Here is a 26,686-nt window from a genome sequence, read left to right as displayed (position 1 = left end):
TCAAGTCTCAAATCATGAAAACACTCAGAGAAACCGCCAGAGCTATCTGGTTCCACAATGGTTAGGAAAGTTAGGAAAGAAAAGTATACAGGCAGTAGTTTCTTCCAAATAAAAAGACATCAGTAAGGAAGAAACACTCTGAAGGGTATTTTCAATGGAATTTAGAACTTCCCTCCCCTACCCTAGGTACCCAGTCTCCTACAGCAATTCACATTCCTTATAAAATAGCAAGTTCCTTTAGAAAGGCTCCAATGGAGAGAACACCAGGGTGGAGTTGTAAACCTCATCTGTCACTGAAATCCCAAAATGACCTTAGCTAATTCCTCTTCCGCATTATAAGAGGGCTACACTAATGTCTGAGTCAATGCTCAATGACCATGTTTTCATCAGAGGCCACCAAGGAAGGAAACATACTTTTTTATTTCATATCATGAAGGCCCTCTAATAACTGTATCACATATCAGTTTTGTCTTCAATTCAGCAATATTTTACAAGAAACACCTAACATCTCTTACATTATAGGTATTCAAAAAATAGGAGCTGATGACAACATTTCAGTCATATACAAGTAACTGACGTGAAGTGACTCAGAAAATAAGTCATTTGAGTAGATTCTATAAATCTTTAAAACAAAAGGCAAGTATAATTTTATTTCAAGAAAATATTTAGCATTTAAAGTGAAGAATGACTACTAGTTAGTAGTGCTGGCATTTATTTTCTTTTCACGGTGAAACTTGGAAAACAAGGTATGAGTTAAACTGAACCCATTTAATATAAAAGTCTTAGTTACTTAAATTTATCTTTATAACAAAGCACTTTTTATATAATTCAAAATACACATGCTTTGATTGAAAAGTGACTGTAAATGGATCCAGTTTTCTTCCACCTGTGATGACAACTTCGTCATTTCTTCTAGAAGTACCGGCTCTGAAGGAAGCATTTTAAGGTGTAACTGAAATAAAAAAATATTATAATATTTAAGAAAGTTAAAATTTTGTTTTTTCTAGATTCAACCTTCTTACCAAGGAACATCGTAAGATACTACTCTGAATATTTTTTCCTTAGATGCTGGCTTATTACCAGTTCCCATTTCCCTCTCTTCTATCAAACTTTATTATGAGTTCCTTTATGGTACTGTCTGTCTCTCCCTTAGTAGAACTGAAGTTATCATCGCTCTCCTCCACCTAATGAATCCCTTGATACAAATCTAGAAACAACGTCCCAGTTCTAACACTAACTCCTTATTTCTGTGCTTCTTTAGGTTTCTCCTTTCACTGGAACCCACTGGTAATTAATGATTGATGGTTCTCTACTTTAACTCCTAAGGATTAAAATAAATTTATACGCAGGAACTATAGTTCGTGTGGGAAAGGATATAGAAAAAATAAGCAGCATTTCTATTTTTTTCATCCTATATGCTACCATCTAAATATCTACGTCTAAAATAATTTTAAATAAGATAAGTGAAAACTCATTTTATATATTAATGGGATAGAGGAAGTATTGTATCCGTTAACACTAAAAGTCAACATCATCTACTTCCTTCAATATAATATACCACTGAAATAAACATGAGTTCTCCCATTATGTTAGTCATAAAAACAATTGTTCTTGACAAATCACCTGAAACCCCTTCAGCCAGGATAGAAGTATTTTGATTCTACCAGCAGAAAAAAACAAAAACAAAAAATAAACATGAAATCTAATTTTCTCTTCATGATCATAGAAAAACTGCCAAAATACAATGACTTAAAAAAGTTAATAGTTCACTGTACTGAATCAAATGGGTAACACAGAAAAGTCAGGGGGATGAGTCAAATTGTGCTAAGTGAAAGAAAAGACTTGTAGTCTTTGTAGCTGTGCTATTTAGCTATCCAATACAATAACCACTAGGTAAAGATGACCATTTACATTTATTTTTATTTTTATTTTTTTTTAAAGATTTTATTTATTTATTTGAGAGAGAGACAGTGAGAGAGAGCATGAGCGAGGAGAAGGTCAGAGGGAGAAGCAGACTCCCCATGGAGCTGGGAGCCCGATGCGGGACTCGATCCCGGGACTCCGGGATCATGACCTGAGCCGAAGGCAGTCGTCCAACCAACTGAGCCACCCAGGCGTCCCGACCATTTACATTTAAATTAATTAAATTTCTATAAAATAAGAAATCCACTTTCTTAGTCACATTAGCCACATTTTTCAGTGCTCAGGAGCCAAATGTGTCAAGTGGCTGCCACGCTGGACAGTGTGGATAGAGAACCCTGCCATCTCTGCAGAAAATTCTATCAGAGAACATTACCCTAAGGGAAGGCAAGCTAAGAAGTACCGTGTTTCATTAGACTTACCTTTAGAAACAGTGCAAGATATGCCTGGGCTAACTCAAAATCACGCTTCCTGTCCAACATCATCCCGATCATTTTTAAGAAGCTCTGCATAACTTCTACAGATCCACCACAATCAGGAGACAGGCTTCGCAGCTCTGTTTCAATTCCTGATGGGCCTAATTCTTTCAGAAGGTTAAGAGCAGCTTCATCTGCATTAAGTTTTAAGAAGAATCCAGTTATTACCTACAATCACTTCACTTAGGAAACTATAGTTTCATTTCATACCCAAGCAACATATATTTAAATTACACAGGAAATTCTTTCTATGGCTTTATTTTTTCCTGTTAAGTAGTAAAATGAACTCCAAATTAAGTAACAATCAGTACAAATGATGAGAGCAATATAACAAGAAGTACTTAAAGCACTAAAATTTTTGCATTTAAGTTTTCTTTTCCTGCTGCTCAAGCTGTTAAAGAAAATCTAATTAATGCCTACTGACAGACACTTCAAGATGGTCTTCATCAGTCAGATGGTGACACAACAATCAGAACAAATACAAATATGAGAAGGCTGTAAGGTACATACCAAATTATTAGAGTAGTTGCATGGAGTATAGGATGAGGTAGGGGAATTTATTTTTCTTTCCTTTTATTGTTATAAAATTTTTTAAAGTACCAGATGATTATTAAGAAATACTAACAATACAGAAATATCTAAGAGGGGGAACAATTCCACCTTATTCTTACATACCCCAAATTTACTCCTTTTCTCTAGAAATAAGCATTTCTGATTTATATGCATTGTAAGAATACATATTCTATACACTTACAACTATTCTGTAACAGGTATTTTATATTATAATGGCAATGACTATGCTTTTAGCTTTTAGAAAAGAAGTAACACCAACGACAAAACTCTAACAAATTTTATTTTCTGTCCTTCAGTCTATACTAAATAATAGTGCTTTTCTTCTTTGCCGCTCCAGAAATATAACAAGTTACTTCTTTATGATCTTGCTATTCTTTAGTTATCTATAATGGCCCATCAGCACCATTATTTGACTTTTGCCAAGGTGGACTCAAGTGATGCTGGTATGAAAACAAAAGCATTTGGATCCCAAAAATAAGAGGATAAATCAAACAGGAGAGTGACTGTGATTCTGTTAGTTGCTTATAGTTATTATTTATCATTATTAGCTACAGGTTGTAGCTTTCAAAATTTAAATGTATTAACAATAAATACATTTTTAAATTGCCTTAATGGGATAACTTGGGAATATCTAAAAAATCACCTAAGACAAGTCTCTGCTGTATTATAAACTGTATTTGTAAGTAAAAACAAAGAAAGAGACGGGGGTGGGGAAATCACTAATTTTCCATATAGAGAATGTGAAATGTTCTCAAAAGGTAATTATCATATTGATACTCATCCAAGTTTAGTTTTACTCGTTTAACATAACAGTACAAAAGCTAAAATTATTTCACATTAAAATCAAAATTTCAATTGTTTAAAGATTTTACTATTTTCTTTGAGCTACTGAAAAATCTGCTAATATATAATTCAATTTCTCTTCATATAAAGTATATTGATGATATTTGATAAAAGATTTTATAACTTAACTTACATTTATTATTTACTAGTCCTTCTTCAAGTTTCAAGCAGAAATCTGATTTTTGAGCCAAAATTCCAAGATTTACCACTTTAGACTTAAACAAAAACAAATATACATTATTGGAAGAATAACAAGTGTAACAAAAAAAATTATAGCTTATAATTAAAAGCTGTCATTAATTTACTGTGTATCTTAATACTAGGTCTTGATAAAGAATTACAAATGCAGAACACAAAACACACCCTATATATTTAGAATCCTCCAATTTGGTTTTTACCTGATGGGGATCATTATTTTGTTCAGGTGCAGCATATCTGGGTACAAGGCCAGGAACCGTTGGAATAAAAAATGGTGCTGATTTGGGTACTTTGGGTGGTTCCTTTGGTTTATTCTTTTTCTGATTAAGAGAAAATGAGAAAGCGAAAAAGACTAGTAAGTCCCTGCCAACAGTTTCTAATACTTAATTCCAAGTCAATTTTAAAACAAAGTGCAAAAAGTAAAAAGAAGGAACGAAACTTTCTCAAATTTGAATGCCAAAATAAAATGCCAACTGATGAATATCACAGATATCTTTAAACTAGGGTTCTCAAGGCAGACCTCTAGTACCCTTGCTGATAAGGCAGAAGAAAAATGACAAGGTTCAGGAGAAGCTCTCAGAGCTCTCATTTTCCTCAAACATGATTTACATGAATATTTAGGTAAAGAAGTAACAAGCAATTTTGAACTTCTACAATCTTTTTCACAAAATGCACTAGAAAACAAAACTTACATAAATGCTCAACAGTTTCTTACATTTTCTTTTTTCTCCAAAAGAAATTTGGAGCTAGAGGTAGACTTTGCCATTAGAAATAATTCGGTGAAATTTTCTTATGAAGAATAGCCCTGATTCTTCTAGTTCGTTGGAATTTCTATTGATTTTTCCTTCGTACTTTTTGTCTTTGAAAAGCAAAAGAACACTATTGCTCATTTATAAAATATTTTAAGTGTTAGTAAAATTCTATCAGGAAAACCTCCATTGGAATTCCTACTGATAGAATTTAGTTTTGGTGACCACATGCTACACATCACTCACTACCTCAGGAGTATCTGATGAAAGAGCCTTTCTATGGTAAACTGCCTAATAAAGGAGTCTCACAATTTTACCTTACACTATCCCTCTTCCATTCTTTAGGAGCTATCATACAAGAAAGGTTCGTTTTTTGAAAGAAAACTAAGGATACTCATGGCCTTGTGAAGCCACAGCATAAAAGAAAGTTACTACATGAAAGTAGGACAAGGTACTGTAAGCATGGCCCCTCTTGGGGGTGGTGGAGACTGAAGAATGAGGCACAGTTACGCTTCTAACTCACTGTTCTTGAGTTAGAAGGGACAGAGTCACTGAGATGTAGATAAGAACAGAAGGCTTTTATAAACATTCAGGTGCACATGCCCCTTTGGATCACTACATTTGTATCTTTAGGGTAAATACCCAGTACTGCGATTGCTGGGTTGTAGGGCAGCTCTATTTTCAACTTTTTGAGGAACGTTCATACTGTTTTCTGTCTACAATAGCCAAACTATGGAAAGAACCTAGATCCATCAACAGATGAACGGATGTCCATCAACAAGTGAATGGATAAAGAAGATGTGGGATAGATAGATAGATAGATATACACACATACGGCACAATGGAATATTATGTAGCCATCAAAAGAAATGAAATCTTGCCATTTGCAATGACGTGAATGGAACTAGAGGGTATTATGCTGAGCGAAATAAGTCAATCAGAGAAAGAGAGTTATCATAAGATCTCTCTAATATGAGGAATTTGAGAGGCAGGGCAGGGGGTTGTGAGGGGTAGGGAAGGAAAAAATGAACAAGATGAGAGCAGGAGGGAGACAAACCATAAGAGACTCATAATGTCAGGGAACAAACTGAGGGTTACCAGGGGGAGCAGGGGTAGGGAGAGGGTGGCTAGGTTATGGACATTGGGGAGATATGTGCTATGGTGAATGCTGTGAATTGTGTAAGCCTGATGATTCACAGACCTATATCCCTGAGGCAAATAATACATTATATGTTAATAATAATAATAATAATAATAATAATAAAAGAACAGAAGGCCTTTGCAGGTCCATAGGGCTCTGGAAATGGTCTAATCTCACAAGGAAAACCAAAAGGAGAAAAGTTACCCACAGGACAAATACAGAAATTCTAACTTCTATCATTCAGTAAGAAATAAAAATATTGGAGATGTTAGCGTATTTCTTCCATAAAGATCATTCACTCAAGTTTCTAAATAAGTTTTTATGCAGAACAAAACTGTATCTAAGCAAGGAACAGAGTGGTCCAAAACCTTAGCTCAATTAATTGGGCATTATTTTGATTGCTCCATTTCACACTGATCTGCTTGGACTTTTTAATGCATTGCTTTTAAAGCTATCCCATAAAGTATTGCCTTTATAGCTGACACACTGGACAACATGATGGAGAGATTTTACAACTATGCTCCTACACAACATACTTTAAAGCTAATGTCCAATCTCTCAAAAAGTGAGCAAGTAAAAAGAAGCATATTTAACTTCTGAGAGGAAAATTAACACGTGAAAACTTTTTCCTTACCCGAGACACACATATCTTTTCTGGTGCTAAGTAATCAGCTACAAAACAAATCTTGTCATAGTTATCTATGTTAATTCTTTACATTTATGCCCAGCCTAGCATGTGATTTAACACACACACCCTCTAGTGAATATGAATATGTATCTATCTATCCAATCAAGTTTCATAAAACAATACTTCCTGTTACTATCAGAGGATAAGCTTTAAAGTTTTCTACTCTAGTTTATTCCTTTCAATTACTTTTGCTACTCACAAATGGGGATCATAAAATATACTTTGAAAAACACTAATTTATGCCATAATTATCCTTTTTTCATGTAAAACTATAAATTCCTCAAAGACAAAGGAGCTAGGTTTTTTTCCCACTGCTGTTGTCCTTGGGACATAACCTAGTGATTAGTGCATATTGTTATATATGCCTGGACTCAACACAGCAAGCTATAAAAATTTTCTTGGAGTTGACAGAGTAAGGTATGGAATGGTAAAGGGTAGCTAAAGTTTAATTAAAGACCAGAGAAAAGTCTTCTGGTCCCCAAACACCTAGCAATAGAAATATCACACATCATGGCAGCAACTTTTTTCCCTCACTTTTGTAAGTTAAAAAAAGTTTATTAGGTTAGATTTAAAACATCTATTTTTTAATGATTCTGCAGGTGTAGGCTATACTTTTGCTCAGTGCCCTCAAAGTCAATTACTATAGAGAAAGAATCCTATAATCACACTGGACCAAACAGCCTTCAACTAAATGATATTTTCTATTACCTTAGGCTTTAACTGTTGCTTCTGAAACCCTCCAAGCAGAGGAAGCTATCTCTACTAAAGAAAATATTTCTCAAATGTGTCTTTAGGGACCAGTATTAAGTGTACTACAGCATTACCTTAATAACATCAAGATTAAGAAGGTTTTTCCACCGTGATTCAGGGAGGAGTGAGAGAGTCACCAACTGCTCATTCAACTGTTCCGGGGACTCATACTCTATCATTTCATCACTTGGTTCTATGGTTTCTTCCAATAATTCCACATCTTAAAATAAAAAATTTTCAGGTAAAACAAATTAATGCAGAATGAGATTTTTATCATATAAAAAGGAACTTACTTTATTCCAATTCCAAATAGTATTTCATAACATGTACACTGAGAAGAGCCTTGTAAACTCTATTGACTTTATTTCCTCATCTTCTCATATTATCTACAACTCCCATCACCAGACCCACTGGTATACTATGTCTTATCAATACCATATCAATTATATTTTTGCATTAATTAATGAAGTCATTCAAAATATTTCCTATCAGTTAGAAAAATACTTTAATTGAATGCATTAAACTCTACCTTCAGTAGTAATATCCCTCAAGTTAGGTTTATGATATTACATTTCAAAACTACTATTTTGTGATTACCTTGGGTTTGACAAGTACCAGGAAGCATCACTACTGAAGGAACATAATCTGTGGGAAGCGGCCGTAGTGAAACAACTGAATACAGGGAAATATTGGACCTGAGAAATAAACATACAAACAATATTTTAAAACTTATAAAAACAGATTTTTTCAGAGAAACTTCAATTACTGGTAATAATCACTACTATCTTACACTTGGCTTCAGATTCCAATCACAAAAGTTAAAAAAAATCTAAAAGACAGTATTAATTTGAAAATGCCTTGATTCATGTCATAGATGTCATCATAAGAAAGTTGTGCATAAATATTATTTATTAATGGAGTCTTTATTTTTAATGTAATACAAAAAATATTTGAGAGATCAGTAGTGGGTAACACTTTTTTTTTTTTTTTAAAGATTTTATTTATTTATTTGACAGAGAGAAATCACAAGTAAGCAGAGAGGCAGGCAGAGAGAGAGGAGGAAGCAGGCTCCCTGATGAGCAGAAAGCCCAATGTGGGGCTCGAACCCAGGACCTGGGATCATGACCTGAGCCGAAGGCAGCGGCTTAACCCACTGAGCCACCCAGGCGCCCCATTGTGGATAACACTTTTATAAGATAACATAACCTCCATATATTTATATCCTTTTGACAAATGGCAATCTCCATTTAGAGAAATCATAACTGAAGGAAAGATGGAGTCAGACAGTTAAGTCAGAGAGAATATGCTGATTAGATTCTTTAGGTTGCTGAAGTTACGGACTTTCCCTTCTCTAGAATGGTCTTCTAAAGTAGTTATGTTTCTGCTACTTGACCCTGTAGCATGGCCTTGGATGACTCATCAAGATGTAGATACCGCTCCCAAAGAGGGGTAATCAGATTGTCTTTCACATACATTATAATCTGGAATGTAAAATAATAATTGGGAATGTCAGGTTCTGAGTTACATTTATATATATATAGATATATATATCTATATATATATAAATATATTATACTCCTGCTGAGGTCCCACAGATACTCTTCTCTTGTCTTGATTGTTCAAGCTTCTTAAATGCCAGGAAATACTCCATTTTGCATATTAAGGTGGACAGAGTCCAATTTCTAAATATATATCATATATTTATTTTCATATCCTAAAAATCTAATTATAAAATTTTTAAGGATTAATTTCTTTCTCTTCTTTAATAAGAAGAGTTAAAGGAATTAAACACGAGAACTCAGAAAATACGTAAAATTTTTCTAGATCAAGACGATGGACCATTTATTTTGAACTCTTACATGTTTATCATCACCACCATTATTATCTTTCCATGGTTATGTAGAGTTATGTAACTAGAATGAATCTTAGAAAGGATTTTGACCATACTTATGGCTTATTTTGAAGATAAGGTAAGTTGAGTTGAAATGTTGGCCAAAGTTATAAAGTGGTCCTGGAGCTGTGACAGGAAGGCCAGGGTCTAACTGGGGACTCCCCTTCCCTAACATTTCAAAATTCACTTAACCTTTCTGCAAATAAAAGCTGAATATGATAGGGGCACTTGGGTGGCTTAGTTGGTTAACGGGTCAGCTCTCGATTTTGACTCAGGTCATAATCTTGGGGTCCCAGAATTAAGCTCTGCATCCAGCTCTGCACTCACTGGGGAGTTGGCTTGAGAATTCTCTCTCTACCCCTCCCCCAACTTGCATTTCCTCTCTCTCTCTTTCTAAAATAAATAAGCTTTAAAAAAAAAAAGACAAATGCGATAGATAAAAATCAGTCATGCGGTTTAGAATTTCACACTTGAGCAAAGATATCTAAATTATCAAGCAGATGTTGAATCAGTCACAAATTTATGGTGAATTAACTCTAACTATGTGAAATTTCTATTTTATAAGTTAAAAAAAGAAAAGCTAAATGGCAATGTTAGCAACTATGATTTTCTGACAATACCATCCTTACCCACAACAGAAATGTATGAAATAACTTACCAAAGATAAATTCCAAGATGGTCCACGTGGGAAGTGGCCAGAAAGTCTCCAGTAGGAGACATCGTAACGTTGAGAGGAGCGGAGTCCAACAAAAAGCTGTCTATAAGGCTATAAAATGAATTACAAAGTTAAAGTATTTAAGCTCTACCGAAAAAGGACATAACTCACAAAATATATTTTTGCTAAAAGAACAAGGGATGAGAGACAAAGAAAATACTCATTTTTGATTTTCACTAATCAATACCAGAAAGCTATCACTAATAAAGAGCTTTGTCAAGTAAATTAGTATGTAAAAATAATCTCTCTTAATAAGAAAGACGGAGAACATTAACTATACCAATTAACTGAAGAAAGAGCTTCAGCAATAGGGAAAATACTAGAGGAAATGCTCTATTTTTCTGGAACACCATTTTGGCAGACTGACTTGGGGACAAATTCTGAAGATGTAACACATTTCAAATAAATCTGATTACCAGTACTCTCCTGTATTTTTGTTATTCCAGTGAAATTTTAAAAAGGCTTAGGCAAGAAAGGGAAGGAATAAAATAAAATGGCTGTAAATAAGAGAAAGAAAATAATGGAAAAAACTTTTGAGCACTTCTACCTATTTTCCAAATAGGTAACCTACTATATGTGAAACATGAAAATTCAGTCTGGAGAGCATAACTATAAAACAGCTTATGGAAACCAGTCTCAAACTTTGAAGCGCTTGGAGGAGTTAAAAAGTTGGGGAGGAATGAGGAGGAGTGATCACACCCAGGTAGGAGACACAAAAGAGGATTCTCAAGAGAACGAAAAGATTGAGATAAGCCTTACAAATGAACAGGATCTCAGTGGATGTTGCTAGTAGAGAAAGTACTTCCTGGCTGAGGGAAATGTGGAGGTAAAATAAGAGGAAATGCAATTGGGTACAAGCGAGAAGTGGTTTGGTACATAATAGGTACATGAGCATAAGGCTGCAAATAGCACCTTGAATACCAAACACTTGAGTTTGTTTTTATCTTTTAATCAGTGGAAAAGTCACTAAAGGCTTTTGAGCAGATAGTGGTGCAATCTTCACTTTCACAAGAAAATCTGCCATCAGAATGTTGAATATATGTGAATGGGAAGTATAGTGAGATTATGGTAGCAGTCATCTAACCTAGCAATAAAGATCTGAACTAGAATGGTAGTGGCAGGAAATGAAACAAGGTAGATTTAAATAGCAAAAAGAAAGGTCTAACCTGGGGCGACTGGATGGTTCAGTGGGTTAAAGCCTCTGCCTTCAGCTCGGGTCGTGATCCCAGGGTGCTGGGATCCAGCCCCGCGTCAGGCTCTCTGCTCGGTGGGGATCCTGCTTCCCTCTCTCTCTCTCTGCCTGCCTCTCTGTCTACTTGTGATCTCTGTCTTTCAAATAAATAAATACAAATCTTTAAAAAAAGAAAGGTCTAACCCACTGGCATCTTGCAGAGGAGGCTTCTTACACAGGCTGAGTGTGAGTACTTTGTATACTTTAAGATAAGCATAAGGGTTTTAATCACAGCAAACTACATTATTCACTGAAGCCAATACATTATCCATGGGAAAGCACAGCAAAAGACTGAAGTTTAAAATCCACATTAAGGGGCGCCTGGGTGGCTCAGTGGGTTAAGCCGCTGCCTTCGGCTCAGGTCGTGATCCCAGGTCCTGGGTTCGAGCCCCACATCGGGCTTTCTGCTCAGCAGGGAGCCTGCTTCCTCCTCTCTCTCTGCCTGCCTCTCTGCTTACTTGTGATTTCTCTCTGTCAAATAAATAAATAAAATCTTTAAAATCCACATTAAGGGGCACCTGCATGGCTCAGGTGGTTAAGCACCTGACTCTTGATTTTGGCTCAGGGTCATGAGATGGAGTTGCATGTCAGGCTCCATGCTGGGCGTGGAGCCAGCTTAAGATTCTCTCTCTCCCTCTCCTTCTGCCCCTCCTCCTGTTCTCTTTCTCTCAATCTCTCCTCCCCCCTCAAAAAAATTCCACATTAAATAAAACAAATTATTTCAAGAAAAAAAAAAAAAACAGCAGTCAACACTTTTTAGCATTTCATGATAGGAAGTACCCTAAGCACTTGAGTCTACTTAATTTAATCCTCACAACCCTCTGAGGCAGATCTGTCCTTACTACAAGATAAAAAAATGAGGCCCAGAAGATTTAAAAACCTGTTCAAGGTAGAAAGCAACCGAGCCACAGTCTGAACTCTTAATCACTGTAAATTCAGTAAAACTGAAAGTAAAGATACAATAAACAACTCAATAGTATATACAGACCCAGAGGATGCTTACGCTGGTGATTCATGGAACACAACTCTAAGCAGCTCAAATGTAAATGAAGACTGTTCTGTGGCAACACTGACTTGTTCATGATAAAATCTCTTTCTCAATTTGTTCAGAGTGATTCAAAATGTAACATTTAAATAATGAATGCAAAATAAGAAAACAAGACTAAAATAAGGAGCACTAAAGATCCCTAGTGAAGTGTGCTCGGGACAATGACTACTGTTTAATTCTTAGTTTGGGGGAAAAGATGAGTGATAACCTGTCTGATTTCTGTTCAAACCTACTTTGGAGGCTCACAGTAATGGCTTCCCTTAGGGATTAAGGTGATTTGGGAAGAAAGGAAATATTTGCTAAACACTTATATGCCAGAGACAGTTAAATTATGTTAATTCACTTAATCTCAACAACCCAAAGCAGAAACATCATCTTAGTGTATATAGATGAAAATGGAACCTAAACACAACAATTTCAGATTTTACCATTTCTTGTGCCTTGTTTAATATTCATTAAAAGTTATGTGAGGGCTGAAATGTCCTAATACATTTAGAATCTGTTAAAAAGAGAATCTAATGCTTAAACAAATTTATTTTACTTGATACTGTAATTATTTTGTCAAATTCTTTGTACAACTTAATTTCCACAGCTGTTGTGTGTGGGTGGATTGGCTGTTCATTATGTAAAAGCATCAAACAGAGAAAGGTGGTTTCCACACACACAGTGTATTTTACACTGCCACATTAATTCATAAAGTGTTTATGGCTTAATAAAGGCTTAATCCCAGACCTAACTACCATACAGCCTTCTGCTTATCCCACAAAATGAAAAGTCCTGGCTAAATTGTATTTTTTTGAGAACATTAATAAAATTCCCATTCTAATGGATCTGATTTTCAAGCACAGAGAACTGCATATGCAGGTAACATTAAGTAATTTCTTTTCTTTTTAAAGATTTATGTTTTTAATTAACATATAATGTATTATTTGCCCTAGGGGTACAGGTCTGTGAATCATCAGTCTTACACACTTCATGGCACTCACCATAGCACAATACCCTCCCCAATGTCCATAACCCAACCACCCTCTCCCAGCAACTCTCAGTTTCTTTCACGAGATTAAGAGTCTCCTACGGTTTGTTCCCCTCCTGATCCCATCTTGTTTCATTTTTTCCCTCCCTGCCCTGTCTCTCGAATTCCTCATATCTGAGAGATCATACGATAATTGTGGTTAAAGATTTATTTTTAGAGAGAGAGAGCAAGACAGCACACACTCGTTAAGTGCAGGGTGGGAGAGAAACAAGGTGAAAGAGTCTTAAGCAGACTCTGCACTGAGCACGGAACCCACTTTGGAGCTCAATCTCACGACGCTGAGATCATGACCTGATCCAAAACCAAGAGTCAGATGCTTAACTGACTGCCTCACCCACATACCGCTAAGTAATTTCTGACTATATTCTAAACAAACGTAGACAGTGTCTACATGTTCAATCTTCAAAATGAGAGAATTACCTTATAAAGGTATCTTTAATGAACAGAATAAGAGAGATGGTTTTGCCTCAGTGAAAAAGTCCAAAACAATATTCTATTCCAACTATTTTCATGTAATGGTACACAGAAAGCAGGGGTCAGAGGGCAAGGAACAACAAAATGCAAAATTTTATTAAACTATTTACTTTTATTATTTTCTTATCCCAAAGGGGTTCAATCTGAACTTCTAATATACTAAAAACAACCAGAAATAAGAGGTGGTAATGGTAGGGGATGGCAGATAATTTCAGAGATAAAAATTTCAATTCTGCTCCTCAGAGAATCCTACAAACACAAGAATATTTTTAGCATTTCAAACACGTTCAGGAAACTGTTCAGAATCTATGCAACTTGTTTTAGATAGGTACTACAACAGATGGATATACCGTTATGTTGCCACACTCAAAGGTTTGCTCAAAGATAGTCTGACTTTTCAGACCATATAATAAGTAAATTCACTCTTTAAATATTTAACATGTTATAAAAATGATGAAACTGCTCACTGAGGAAAGAATTAGGAATATCCAAAGACCGCCCCGGTAACTGTGTTTTTGAAAAGAGGGGGAATCTGGGGCGCCTGGGTGGCTCAGTTGTTAAGCCTCTGCCTTCGGTTCAGGTCATGATCCCAGGGTCCTGGGATCAAGCCCCACATCAGGCTCCCTGCTCCACGCGGGGCCTGCTTCTCCCTCTCCCACTCCCTCTGCTGTATTCCTTCTCTAGCTGTGTCTCTCTCTGTCAAATAAATAAATAAATAAATTTAAAAAAAGAGGGGTAATCAAAAAACCCAACAGTTCCCTATGGCCATATGACGAAATACTGATCTTCACTTCCTTATTACCTTCTACATCAACAAAATCAATTCACCCTTAGAACATGACACAACCAAGAAAAGTTGATTACTGCAACTATTGCGAAATCTGTTTCTTTCTCCTATGCTTATCATAGCAAAATGTCACTTAAAAACTATGCTACCTTGGGTAAATGATATCTCTGAGTCTCCATTTCCTCATTTGTAAAATGGGACTAATAACAGTACTAATACCTACAGCTATTAGGATATGAGGGAAGATAAAAATAAAAGCATATAAAATACCTGGCACTCCTGCTAAGTGTTAGCTTAGTTGCAATTAGGCAGCATCAGTTATGATACTGCTTTCCACGCTCATAGCTGAACCAAATAAGCACTTGTGTTTTTCTTTTTTAAAATATATTTTGGTTCAATCAATTGGTGTACAAATTATTAATTTTCTTTTAACAATCCCTATGTGACTCATTTCTTGCTTGTGTGTCTCCCAATGTCCCTCTGTATTCACTTAATATTGTCTCAGTGCTCGTCTAAAAATAAAATATCAGAGAATGGAAAACCTGTCAGATTTAAATCTGTTTAGTTTTTTACTGAAGTAAGAAATTCAGCAAAAAGGCCAAGGTTGAATCAAAGACTGGTGGCTGTGAATGCTACTTTCAGATCCTAATTCTTCCATTTCAAAGATAAACTTTTACCACTTTTAAAAAATATTTTGCCGGGCGCCTGGGTGGCTCAGTGGGTTAAGCTGCTGCCTTCGGCTCAGGTCATGATCTCAGGGTCCTGGGATCGAGTCCTGCATCGGGCTCTCTGCTCAGCAAGGAGCCTGCTTCCCTCTCTCTCTCTGCCTGCCTCTCCATCTACTTGTGATCTCTCTCTGTCAAATAAATAAATAAAATCTTTAAAAAAAAAAATATTTTGCCAATTTAGTACTAGTGAACAATAACCCATCTCTTCTACCTAATGTGAACTGAAACTAAAAAGGTAAGTGAAAAAGGCATTATGCCAACTCTGTTACTTGTACAACTTTCCTACTATAAAGAAATTCAATTATAATATTCATTTTTAGAAGACAGTGAAAGTTCAAGGAACACTACCAATATTCCTCAGGTAGCCTTCAAAAAAAGGGGTTTTAAAAAATTTAGGAAATACAAACTTTATGTGAACTAATTAAAGCCAGAAGACACAGCCAACTAATTAGATTTTGTTTTACTGTATTTTAAGCGAAAAAGAGACACACCTGTGGACAAGGGTCCCTAGTTATTAGAGCTGGACCCATTAGACACTGTTGCTGTGCATATTCCAAATCTTTTATGTATACTGGATAGACAGCTGTGCCTCATTCCTGTGTGAAACTTAAAGGGAAATGAGTACATCAGGGTTTTTCCTTTCTAAAGGTCAAACTGCTTTCAGGAATGAACTTATCAATTCCTGAGAAAAGAGGAAGTACAATTGGACAGAGCTTTATTTAGGAGTATTTCAGAGGCTTAAAAAGTACCATCTTACTTCTCACTTTCCCCACCTTTCTTTACGGTATGTTCCTGTCAAAATGGACACTTCACTGTTCCATCACTACTTTAACACTCACCTAGGAAATTCTGTTAAGTGATATGATTTTAAACTGTGTCTATTCCTATATAATTTTCAACAACAAAGTTAGCTCCCTTGCTCTCTCTCTGTAGGTCTCCACTGTTCAAATTATTTATCAGAAGTAGGAAATTTTTCTCTTTAAATGCTGTTTATGTAACAAGTTTGACTATGAAACAGATTTCTGAACACTGCTGGGTTTTACCCAAATCTTTAAGAAACACATTTTCATTACTTTAAGGTATCTAAACCATCTTCTTTCAAGAATTATGTTAGAGACAGAAAATAAACAATATACACAAATTAAAGTTAGGGTTTTCAGCCTTTTAAACTAAATTCAATATAAACAATGACAAAAACACACTCAAAAGAGTTTGCAGTTCTAAAGTCGATCTCTATTTTGGAGTACCAAAAAGGTCAAATGAGCTTTCTTAAAGTTTATGCAACTTACTTCTATATCTCAATTTTGCAGGAGAGATTGCATTTTCCTTACTACTATCTTTTATAGCACTACTTCCTGCTGTTTAAAAGATCAAAAACCCTCCAAGGACAAAATACAGTAAGGTAAGAAAAATCCCCAAATACATTCTCATTCAAAAAGGACACAACCATTAACTATAGGTAAAAGTTACAAGTAAAGACAATGACTGAGAAATCTTCTGACAGAGGTTAGGGATTTAAAAATAAACTCACCACCCAGATGGAAGGTCCCAAGTTCTAACAGAACAATCCATTGAAGCACTTATTAACCAACGACCATCAGGACTGAAAGTCTTCAAATTAAAAAGAAAAAAAAAAAACCATATATAATGTGTAAGTGCTTAATGTCTGTATTTAACAGCTTAAAAAATGTAAGTAATGAAAGTAAGATGCAGGCTTCATGAAAAATAATTTTCATGAGTAAAATTTAGACCACCTTATTTTATAAAAAAGAAGGTACTATTTCTTATATACCACTGTTTGGATATAGGTAAGAGTTAAGTTTTTATACGAATTACAAAAAAGCTTTAAAAGTTAACAGTATCATCCAATTTTCCAGAGGAAAAGATTACTCCATAATCTTTCATACTTAGGAGAGAGTTAACAAACTGACTACAAAACATTTTCAGCATAAAAATGCTATTCTGAAGACATTTAATTAGAAATATTTTGTTAGCCTAATTTCATTTATAAAGTTCCATGAAACAAAAGTTCCACTAAAGAGTCTATATATTAGACTGACTTTCTAAGAATCCAAAGTGGTTTGGAAAAATATAAATTCTCTTAAAATATTAAAGTCACTAAACAATAACTTCTACTTTTACTTGTAGCTTCAGTTAAAAAACTTTTAAAATGATGTCTCATTTCCAAAATATAATTTAAAAACTACAGTAATCAGAATTTCAAAATAAATTTAAATAATAAACTACTTATGCTACCTTAAAGTAGCTGTATTTGTTCTCTTGATATAAATGTAAATAATATTTATGATATGATATAATAATATGACAATATAAAAATATGAAAAATAGCTCTCATTTTCCTGTAGCACATATGAGGCTTAGATGAGCTCGCATGTGAAAGAAGACCCCAAAACAAAACACTTTAATTTTTATAATGGTAGATTATTTATCTAGGATTCTAAACACACCACAGGGATTATGACCATCCATATTAACAGATGATAATGGGATAAGCAGATTCCAATCTGTTCACTTGGTTGCAATGATATAGTGGAAACTCAAATCTTAAGGTACCGTGAACCCAATTTACAGAATAGTGCACATTAACAAAGGATGGGGAAAAATGACTCTCAAAGGCAAAGTCACGTCATAAATCCTCATAGATTTCATTGAACAGGAGTAGCTTATTACTAAGTAGGAAATAATCTAGACACACAAGGTCAAAGTAACGCCTGCAAAGGAAAGAAATACAAAGACCAAGCTGACACTGACTGCTTTCAAAAAAGCATCCAAAAATTTCATCAAAATTACTCCACTCCTGGCCTCATTTCTATAGATGCTATCACAACAAATTCTGTCAATGGGTAGTTCTGCCAATCTCCTATCTGCAGAACAACACAATTTCCTGACTTTTCCCCCCTATTTTAAGGAAACGGGTAACCATTACAAATTCTGATTTTTGGTGTGAGAACGGATAAATAAACGTAGCTGTTGGAATTGCCAGTGAATAGTTCAGATATTGTTTTAGTTTTTTCCTGTTTTCAAGTAAATTAAGGGGTCTGTAATTGATGAAAAAGAGCAATATATATTTAATATAGTCCTCAGTATACACTTTTCAAATTATCATATCCCATTATATCATATCACATATCCACTATAAGAACATAATATCAAATTACACATCATATCACATATCCTATTATGAGAATGTAATAGTAAGCTAAAATACATTTTTATTGATTAAACTATTCCAGAGCTAAGAAATATAAACTAGAAATAACACTGAACTAGAATAAACCAGATACCATATACTTCAGGTCCCTACTATTAATTTGTTACACATGCAGAAAATCAGAAATGAGTTTTCTCGGCCTAGTTTAATATTAAGTTAAAAATGATATACTTAGGTTTCAATAGGTCATTCATTCTCCAAAGTATTCTTTAGCCTTATTTAGAGTTTAAGAGAAAAAGATGAACTCTGGGATTTATACTTTACCCATCTACCCTGATGGGATTAACTCCCTGAGAAATATTAAACTTTATCTTCTAAATTTTCTTTAAAAATCTATTCTTTGAAAATTAGATTCCAAATTATTTATCTTGAGTATCTCATATGATAAATTTAATGCTACTAAAAGATAATAGTTATTTTTACCCTAAAAAGAAACAGAATTTAGCCAATTTCTATTTAAACATCAAAAGTTCATTTTACCAGGTCATTTATTTGGCCTTGGTGTCCAGAAAACTCTCTGACAATCTTCCTAGTTTCAATGTCCAGAACACTAATGGAAAAGTCATCCAAAGCAAGTCCCAGAATGCCACTAGTAAGATAAATACACAAATTTTAATAAAAAACCAACAAACCTTTAACTAAAATCTCAGTCATTTTTATCTTGCTAATAATCAAGTATACCCGTGGGGAAATTAAGCAGAATTCTGTTCTTTTACATTAAATGTCTAATTTTCTCACTTCGTAAATTATGTACTCATATTAAGACTTTCACTAAAATAGGGGCGCCTGGGTGGCTCAGTGGGTTAAGCCGCTGCCTTCGGCTCAGGTCATGATCCCAGGTCCTGGGTTCGAGCCCCACATCGGGCTTTCTGCTCAGCAGGGAGCCTGCTTCCTCCTCTCTCTCTGCCTGCCTCTCTGCCTACTTGTGATTTCTCTCTGTCAAACAAATAAATAAAATCTTTAAAAAAAAAAAAAAAGACTTTCACTAAAATCATCAAGAAGAAAATCCATAATCATTAAAGGAAAAACTTTACCTGTCTCTATGTAGCAGCATCATATTTGGAGATGAATCAAGGCTCATAGAATGGATTAAAATTTTGTTTTTAAAGTTCCAGAACTTGAGTAATCCTTCACTACCAGTTGTAATCGTCAGCTGGTTTAATCCATCCACTGCAACACCTCTGACAGATCCTTTATGAGCTTTAAAGCACATGTTAAAAGAAAAAAGAAGAATTGGCATTGTCTCTCTGAACACTACACAAAGTAATTCCATCATTTAAATATCTAAGTTCCCTTAAAATCTTGAAATTAAGCTGGATTCCAGGGAAAAGGGAGATTATTATATTGCTCTAGCTAAAACAAACCCATCAGGTTGATGCTATAAAGGTTAAGATTTTCTGTTTAATGCAAGGGGAAGAAAACAAAAATTATAATTTGTATAATATCCACTTTCCCCTAACCTATCAATGATTTCATTCTCTTTAAGTATTTCAACATGTGTTTATAGTAGGTGTAATGGCAGTAACTGCCAGATAGGGGTGGCAATAACCCACCTACAACTTTAGCAAATGGCCTGGCACTCAAGAATTTAATAAATGCCTGAGACAGTTATTAGCCTTGTATCTTTCTACATTATTATTTTTTTTAAATAAGAAAAAGGAAAAAAATTCAATACCTTGATCCTCACCAAAACTTCCTCGATGTATACCAGACTGCATGTTATATACATCTACAGCTCCTGATGAGAGACCAATTACAGCAAAGTTTCCACAAGAAGTTATATCTACTGCCTTAGAAAAAAAAAAATTAAACAAACAATACAGAAAATAAGATTTTTACTGTAATTTATCCTTTACAAATATCTTTTTGCCTATTAATTATCTCTTTAAAAAAAGAAGCATGCTAAATGAATTGCCTCATTAATTTTCTTAAACACAACATAATTATACTTGGACACTTAAGAAATATCTGCCTTGATTCTATTCCCATTCTCGAAGAAGTATAAAGAAATATTATCCAAGAAAATAAAACATAACCAAAGTTAACTCAATTGAAATGTACGAACTTAGAAGAACTATATTTCTGTTGGCCTTCCATTTTTAATTTATTCATAACAGTGCTAACGTCAAAGTATTCCACTGCCTAATTTCTTTATGTTACCTTACTTAAAATTGCCTCTACAGCTGATATAAAACTGAAAACATTCCATTAGTTAGCTTGTCCAAAGAAAAAGCCCAAAATATCTTGATTATACATACTAGGAAGGGAATACATAAGATAGTCCATAGAAAACATTTAGTTTGTAAGTAGTTTCTGTAAAATAAACTCATATTTTAATATTAAAATGTCCCAGGGGTGCCTGGGTGGCTCGTTGGTTGGGCAACTGCCTTCAGCTCGGATCATGATCCCAGAATCCTGGGATCAAGCCCCAAGTTGGGCTCCCTGCTCAGCAGGAAGCCTGCTTCTCCCTCTCCCACTCCCCAGCTTGTGTTCCCTCGCTTGCTGTGTCGCTCTCTCTGTCAAATAAATAAATAAAATCTTTAAAAATAATATTAAAATGTCAGTATTGTATTAACAAGATGTCTTTTTTTCCTCTGTTAAAAAGTGAGACTGGAAGGGTGCCTAGGTGGCTCAGTGGGTTAAGGCCTCTGCCTTCAGCTCAGGTCATGATCCCAGGGTCATGGGATCGAGCCCCGTGTCGGTCTCTCTGCTCAGCAGGGAGCCTGCTTCCCTTCCTCTCTCTCTGCCTGCCTCTCTGCCTGCTTGTGATCTCTGTCCAATAAATAAATAAAATCTTAAAAAAAAAAAAAAAAGTGAGACTGGATATGTACTAGATAGCCAGAGAAATCCCTGATTGCCACCGTGTATCAATCAGATATCATTGATAAAATATAATTGAAAAGATAATTGAAAAACCTGGTGAATTTATGCCTAAAGAGAGATGACTTTTAATACCTATAAGAAAATATTTAATAGAGGCTATTAACTGTGCAAAGGAGCATGTAGCTGATAACCAAGTCAAGAAAAATTTATATAGCATTCTCAGAAGTATGTTCCATTACATATATATGTTTCTAGGTAATTATAGTACATTCCTTAAAAAACATTTTAGGCAGGAAATTATAGACTCTTTTTTTTTTTAAAGACTTTATTTATTTGAGAGAGAGAGAGAGAGAGAATAAGAAAGAGAGAGAGCATGAGAGGAGAGAGGTCAGCAGGAGAAGCAGACTCCCTGCCAAGCAGGGAGCCTGACGCAGGACTCTATCCCGGGACTCTGGGATCATGACTTGAGCCAAACGCAGTCACTCAACCAACTAAGCCACCTAGGTGCCCCAAAATATGGACCAATCTTAAAAAAATATCCTATTTTCCTAAGTAGAACACATATACAATCTTACCTATTTTGAATAACTTATAAATAAATATTTATGCTATGTTATATAGTTATGCTCTCAAAAACTAATGGAGATATTTGGCTATATCCTTCAAGTAATAAAGGCCCCTAGAATTTGCATTTATTTTAATATTATTTATTACTGTTAGTGGGCCTGTTTCTGGCTCCTCTTCTAATTTAGTCATGATTTATTATCAAATAAAGCAATTATAAAAAATGAATAAGCTGAGAGAATTACCTTGGGTAACAAACTGTACTTTAAGCACAGATCTCTGATAAATACTTTTGTTTGTTACTTATTGGTTACTGGTTTTGTTCCAAGTAGCTTTGTGTCTGCCGGACAAATGACTCAGCACCAGTTAAGTATCATTGTATATACATATACTAGATGTCACATGAGTGATCACTGTAAGCTAGGAGTTGTTAACATAGGTCCTAGAATGAGTGGTTGTAGGTTCAAATTCCAGCTCTTTCATTTACTAGCTTTGCTGACCTTAGGCATGTTCATCATTATTACACTAAGCCTCAATTTTATTGTCTATAAAAAAAGGCTAATGACAGACAATATCATAAGACTGTTGCAAAGATAATATAAAATAATACATGTTAGGCACAGAGCCTGGGAGAAAGTAAGCACACAAAAAAATGTTAGCTGTAATTATCATTACCACTACTAGTACACAGCTACTCAAAACTGTGTAGGTAAACTTAAGAAGCTTAAGATAAAATCTCTACGATTCTGAAAATAGTATAAGTACTTAAAACTGGACTTTGTACTGTGGAGAATAGAGCACCCACACTTACAAAAAACTATGTCCAAATAGGATCAAATGTGGAATTACACTTTTAATAAGTGAGCAATAGAGGTACTCTATTAAATCTAATTAACTAAATAACTATTAAATCTAATTAAGTTCAGCAAGATTTCAATGTACTAGCAATGAACAAAACAAAATTAAGGAACGAACTCCATTTATATTAGCATTAAGAAAAGTAAGATACCAGGAAAAACTTAGCCAAAGAAGTATGAGACTTGTACACTGACAACTACAAAATATTGCTGACAGAAATTAAAGCTCTAAATAAATGGTAAAACATCACGTTTGTTGATCAGAAGTAATGTTAAGATGGTAATGCTCCTCACATTGATCTATGGAATCAACAAAACCTGTATCAAAATCCTAGCTGCTTTCATTGCAGAAATTGACAAGCAGATCCTAAAATTCACCTGGAAATGCAAGAGACCATTTCCTTGCATTTCAAGACTCTTTTGGCAACCAAAACAATCTTGATAAAAGAACAACAAACTGGGGCGCCTAGGTGGCTCAGTGGGTTAAGCCGCTGCCTTCGGCTCAGGTCATGATCCCAGGTCCTGGGTTCGAGCCCCACATCAGGCTTTCTGCTCAGCAGGGAGCCTGCTTCCTCCTCTCTCTCTGCCTGCCTCTCTGCCTACTTGTGATTTCTCTCTGTCAAATAAATAAATAAAATCTTTAAAAAAAAAAAAAAAAAGAACAACAAACTAGGAGGATTCAATCTTTGATTTCAAAATTTAATACAAAGATACCTTAGTCAAGACAGTATGGTACTGACTAACAACAGACATATAAAACATTAGAAGAGAATGGAGAAATCCAGAAATAAACCCTTACATTCTTGTCAAATTTATTTTTGGTGAACATGAGAAGACTATGCAATGGGGTAAAGAATACAGCCTTTTGAAAATGATGCTCTGACAACTAGATATCCAAATGCAAAGGAATAAATCTGGACCCCTACATTATACCATATATAAAAATTAACCCAGAAAGGATTACCAATTTAAATTAAGAGCTAAAATTATGAAACTCTTAGGTCAAATCACAGGGGTAAATCTTCATGGCCCTCAGTTAGGCAGTGATTTCTCAAAAACCACAGGCAATTAAGAAAAAAAAGCCTGGACTAAATCAAAATTAAAAACTCTTCCAATGAAAACGTTATCAGTAATAAAACGAAATGGCAGCCCACAGAATGGGGGGAAAAACATTGCAAATCACATATCTGATAAGAGACATGCATCCAGAATACATAAAGAACCTTTACAACTCAATATAAAAAGACAAATAACCCCTTAAATGGGCAGAGACTTGAACAGATATTTCTCCAAAGAAGACATATGATGAGCACCTGAAAGATGCTCAACCATAGTTAAGTCACGAGGGAAACACAAATTTAAATCACAATGAGATACTACTTCATACCAACTAGGATGACATTAATCAAAAAGGCAGACAATCACAAGTTTTGGCTAGGATGGACAGAAATTAGAAACCTTATACACTGCTAGTGGAAATGTAAAAAGATATAGCCACTTTGGAAAACAGGTTAGCAGTTCCTCACAAATGTTAAACACAGAGCTGCATTATGACCTAACAATTCTAGTCCTAGGTATAAATGCAGAGAAACAAAAACATATGTTCACATAAAAACTTATGCAATAATGTTCACATTATTTAAAACAGCCAAGAAGGAGAAACAACATAAATCCCATCAAATGATCAATGGTTAAATAAAATGTGGTTTATACACAAAATGGAATATTATTAGGCAATAAAAGGAGCAAAGTATTAAACATGCTACAACATGAATAAACTCTGAAAACATTATGCTAAGTGAAGGAGAAGCCAATTAGAAAGACCATATATTATATGATTCCATTTAAATTACATGCCCAGAATAGAAAATCTATAGAAATAAAAAGCACATTGCAGTCACCTAAGTTAAGGAGATGGAAGAGGGGGATGTGACAGAATGGAGTTTCTTTCTTTTTTTTTTTTAAAAGATTTTATTTATTTATTTGACAGACAGAGATCACAAGTAGACAGAGAGGCAGGCAGAGAGAGAGGAGGAAGCAGGCGCCCTGCCGAGCAGAGAGCCTGACACGGGACCTGACTCGGGGCTCGATTCCAGGACCCTGGGATCATGACCTGAACCCAAGACAGAGGCTTTAACCCACTAGCCATCCAGGTACCCCCAGAATGGGATTTCTTTCTAAGGTGATAAGAATGTTCTAAAATTGGACTGACTGAATTTTAGTAATGACTGCACAATCCTATGAATATACTAAAAATCACTGAAGTGTACACTTTAAATGAGAGAATTTCGTAGTATGTGAGTTATATCAGTAAATCGGTTTTTAAAAAAGCAGTAGCAACAATTCTGCAAACCAAATTTGACACTGCTACTTTACATCTTAAATCTGAACCCAACAAAGTAGACTTACATGTAAACAAAAGCAAACAAAAACAAAGTTTCTTAACAGAAGTAAAGTTTTAAGTAAACACTAACATTTAAAAGCTGCATTTAAGAAAGGCTTAGAATTGAAGTCAGAATTTCTCTATAAGGCACTTCTCAAGAGACAAACATAAGAAAAGAAATAAAATATTTAAATAACTTGTTTATTAAAGAGTTAACTAAATCTTATCCCTGTAACGAAAGAAATCAAGAATGAAAGAAAGAAAGAATTTAAAAAAAAAGAAACCTTAAGATTCACATTCCCCGAATATAGTACTATACATTCAACATAATTAAGGTAAGAAAGTTCATTGATAAATGCTGAATTCATCTTCAAAGGGTATTCTGAGTAATCCTATATCAATTAGAAAACTAAAATAATATACTATATCTGATTAAAAGAAAAGCTTAACTTAAACCTAAAATAAATCTCTACCATTGCAAAACTTAACATTATTAGGGAATAATTTCAAAATGTTAAATATTTTCTTTCAACCAGTATTATCATTAATAAACCTGAGTATAACAAGATTACCACAGACAGTTTTATAGGAGAAAATGCTCTTATCAAAAACTCAAGCTCGGGACACCTGGGTGGCTCAGTTGGTTGGACGACTGCCTTCGGCTCTGGTCATGATCCCGGGGTCCCGGGATCGAGTCCCACATCGGGCTCCCAGCTCCCAGCAGGGCAGTCTGCTTCTCCCTCTGACCTTCTCCTCGCTCATGCTCTCTCTCACTGTCTCTCTCTCAAATAAATAAATTAAATCTTTAAAAAAAAAAAAAAAAACTCAAGCTCACTTACAGTTGCAGTTATGTCATCTTTCTTCAGCTCTTTTGGCTTGAGAAAGTAAGCACCTATTGTAGATCTCTGATAATTCCAGGTTGAACAAGATAATTTACCTTGATGGCAAGCAATGATACTATCCCAGTCACTTTCACGAGCTTCCTCTAAAACAATAAAAATAATAAATCAAATTACATTTTATTCCCTCATTCATTCGCCTATTATTTATTAAGTGTGTAATATTCATATTTTCATTAACCTCTAGACACAGGATGGTTTACATGTAATTCTGGAAAGCACTGAGCTTCTAATCTAACAAGGGATTCTGATTAGAAGAAACTATATCACTTCTCGGCCTTTTGGCTAAGATCAAGTATAAAAGAAACTATAATAAAGAATATAGGGTCTAATAAAAGCACTCAGGAAGTTTACTAAGAGATTTGAGGACAGAAATAACTGGCTCCCAGAAAGAAGCAGTAAAACAAATAGCAATTAATGGGGGAGCAGGAAACAGGGACACAAACAGGTTCAAGAGTAACATGAACAAAATGAAGCACAGCAAGTATTTTCCTGAGAAGGATAGGAAGCAGGCAAGGCAACTAGGGCCACACATCACAAAGAATCATGAAAGCCACGTTATGGAGAGGAGACTGCATCTTATAAGTAATAAGGGCCTCTGAAAGGTTTTTAAGCAGGTGAGTGACATGATTCAAATGTTTTAGGAAGATCACTCAGCTCTAAAACAAAAAATAGGAGGGTGG

The 26,686-nt window shown here is 34.9% G+C and overlaps 1 protein-coding gene across 1 annotated transcript in view; it reads right to left on the bottom strand.

The window, feature by feature from the left end:
* Positions 1-401: 401 nt before the first annotated feature.
* WDR36 (WD repeat domain 36) overlaps positions 402-26,686 on the bottom strand; it is a 42,922-nt gene continuing 16,637 nt past the window's right edge. Inside the window, exons 12-23 of the mRNA XM_047728969.1 lie at positions 25,944-26,089; positions 20,153-20,267; positions 19,512-19,677; positions 18,958-19,066; positions 16,777-16,856; positions 9,888-9,995; positions 7,936-8,033; positions 7,413-7,558; positions 4,211-4,330; positions 3,946-4,027; positions 2,343-2,530; positions 402-952 (exon numbers count right to left, since the gene is read on the bottom strand). Of these exons, the coding sequence (XP_047584925.1) occupies positions 803-952; positions 2,343-2,530; positions 3,946-4,027; positions 4,211-4,330; positions 7,413-7,558; positions 7,936-8,033; positions 9,888-9,995; positions 16,777-16,856; positions 18,958-19,066; positions 19,512-19,677; positions 20,153-20,267; positions 25,944-26,089 (1,508 nt within the window). The 3' untranslated portion in view covers positions 402-802. The remainder of the gene's footprint in view (positions 953-2,342; positions 2,531-3,945; positions 4,028-4,210; positions 4,331-7,412; positions 7,559-7,935; positions 8,034-9,887; positions 9,996-16,776; positions 16,857-18,957; positions 19,067-19,511; positions 19,678-20,152; positions 20,268-25,943; positions 26,090-26,686) is intronic.

This window comes from Lutra lutra, chromosome 5 (genome assembly GCF_902655055.1).
Source record: "Lutra lutra chromosome 5, mLutLut1.2, whole genome shotgun sequence".
NCBI lineage: Eukaryota > Metazoa > Chordata > Mammalia > Carnivora > Mustelidae > Lutra > Lutra lutra.
The sequence above is the reverse complement of the archived record's forward strand: the minus strand, read 5'-3'. Positions and strand labels throughout refer to the sequence as shown.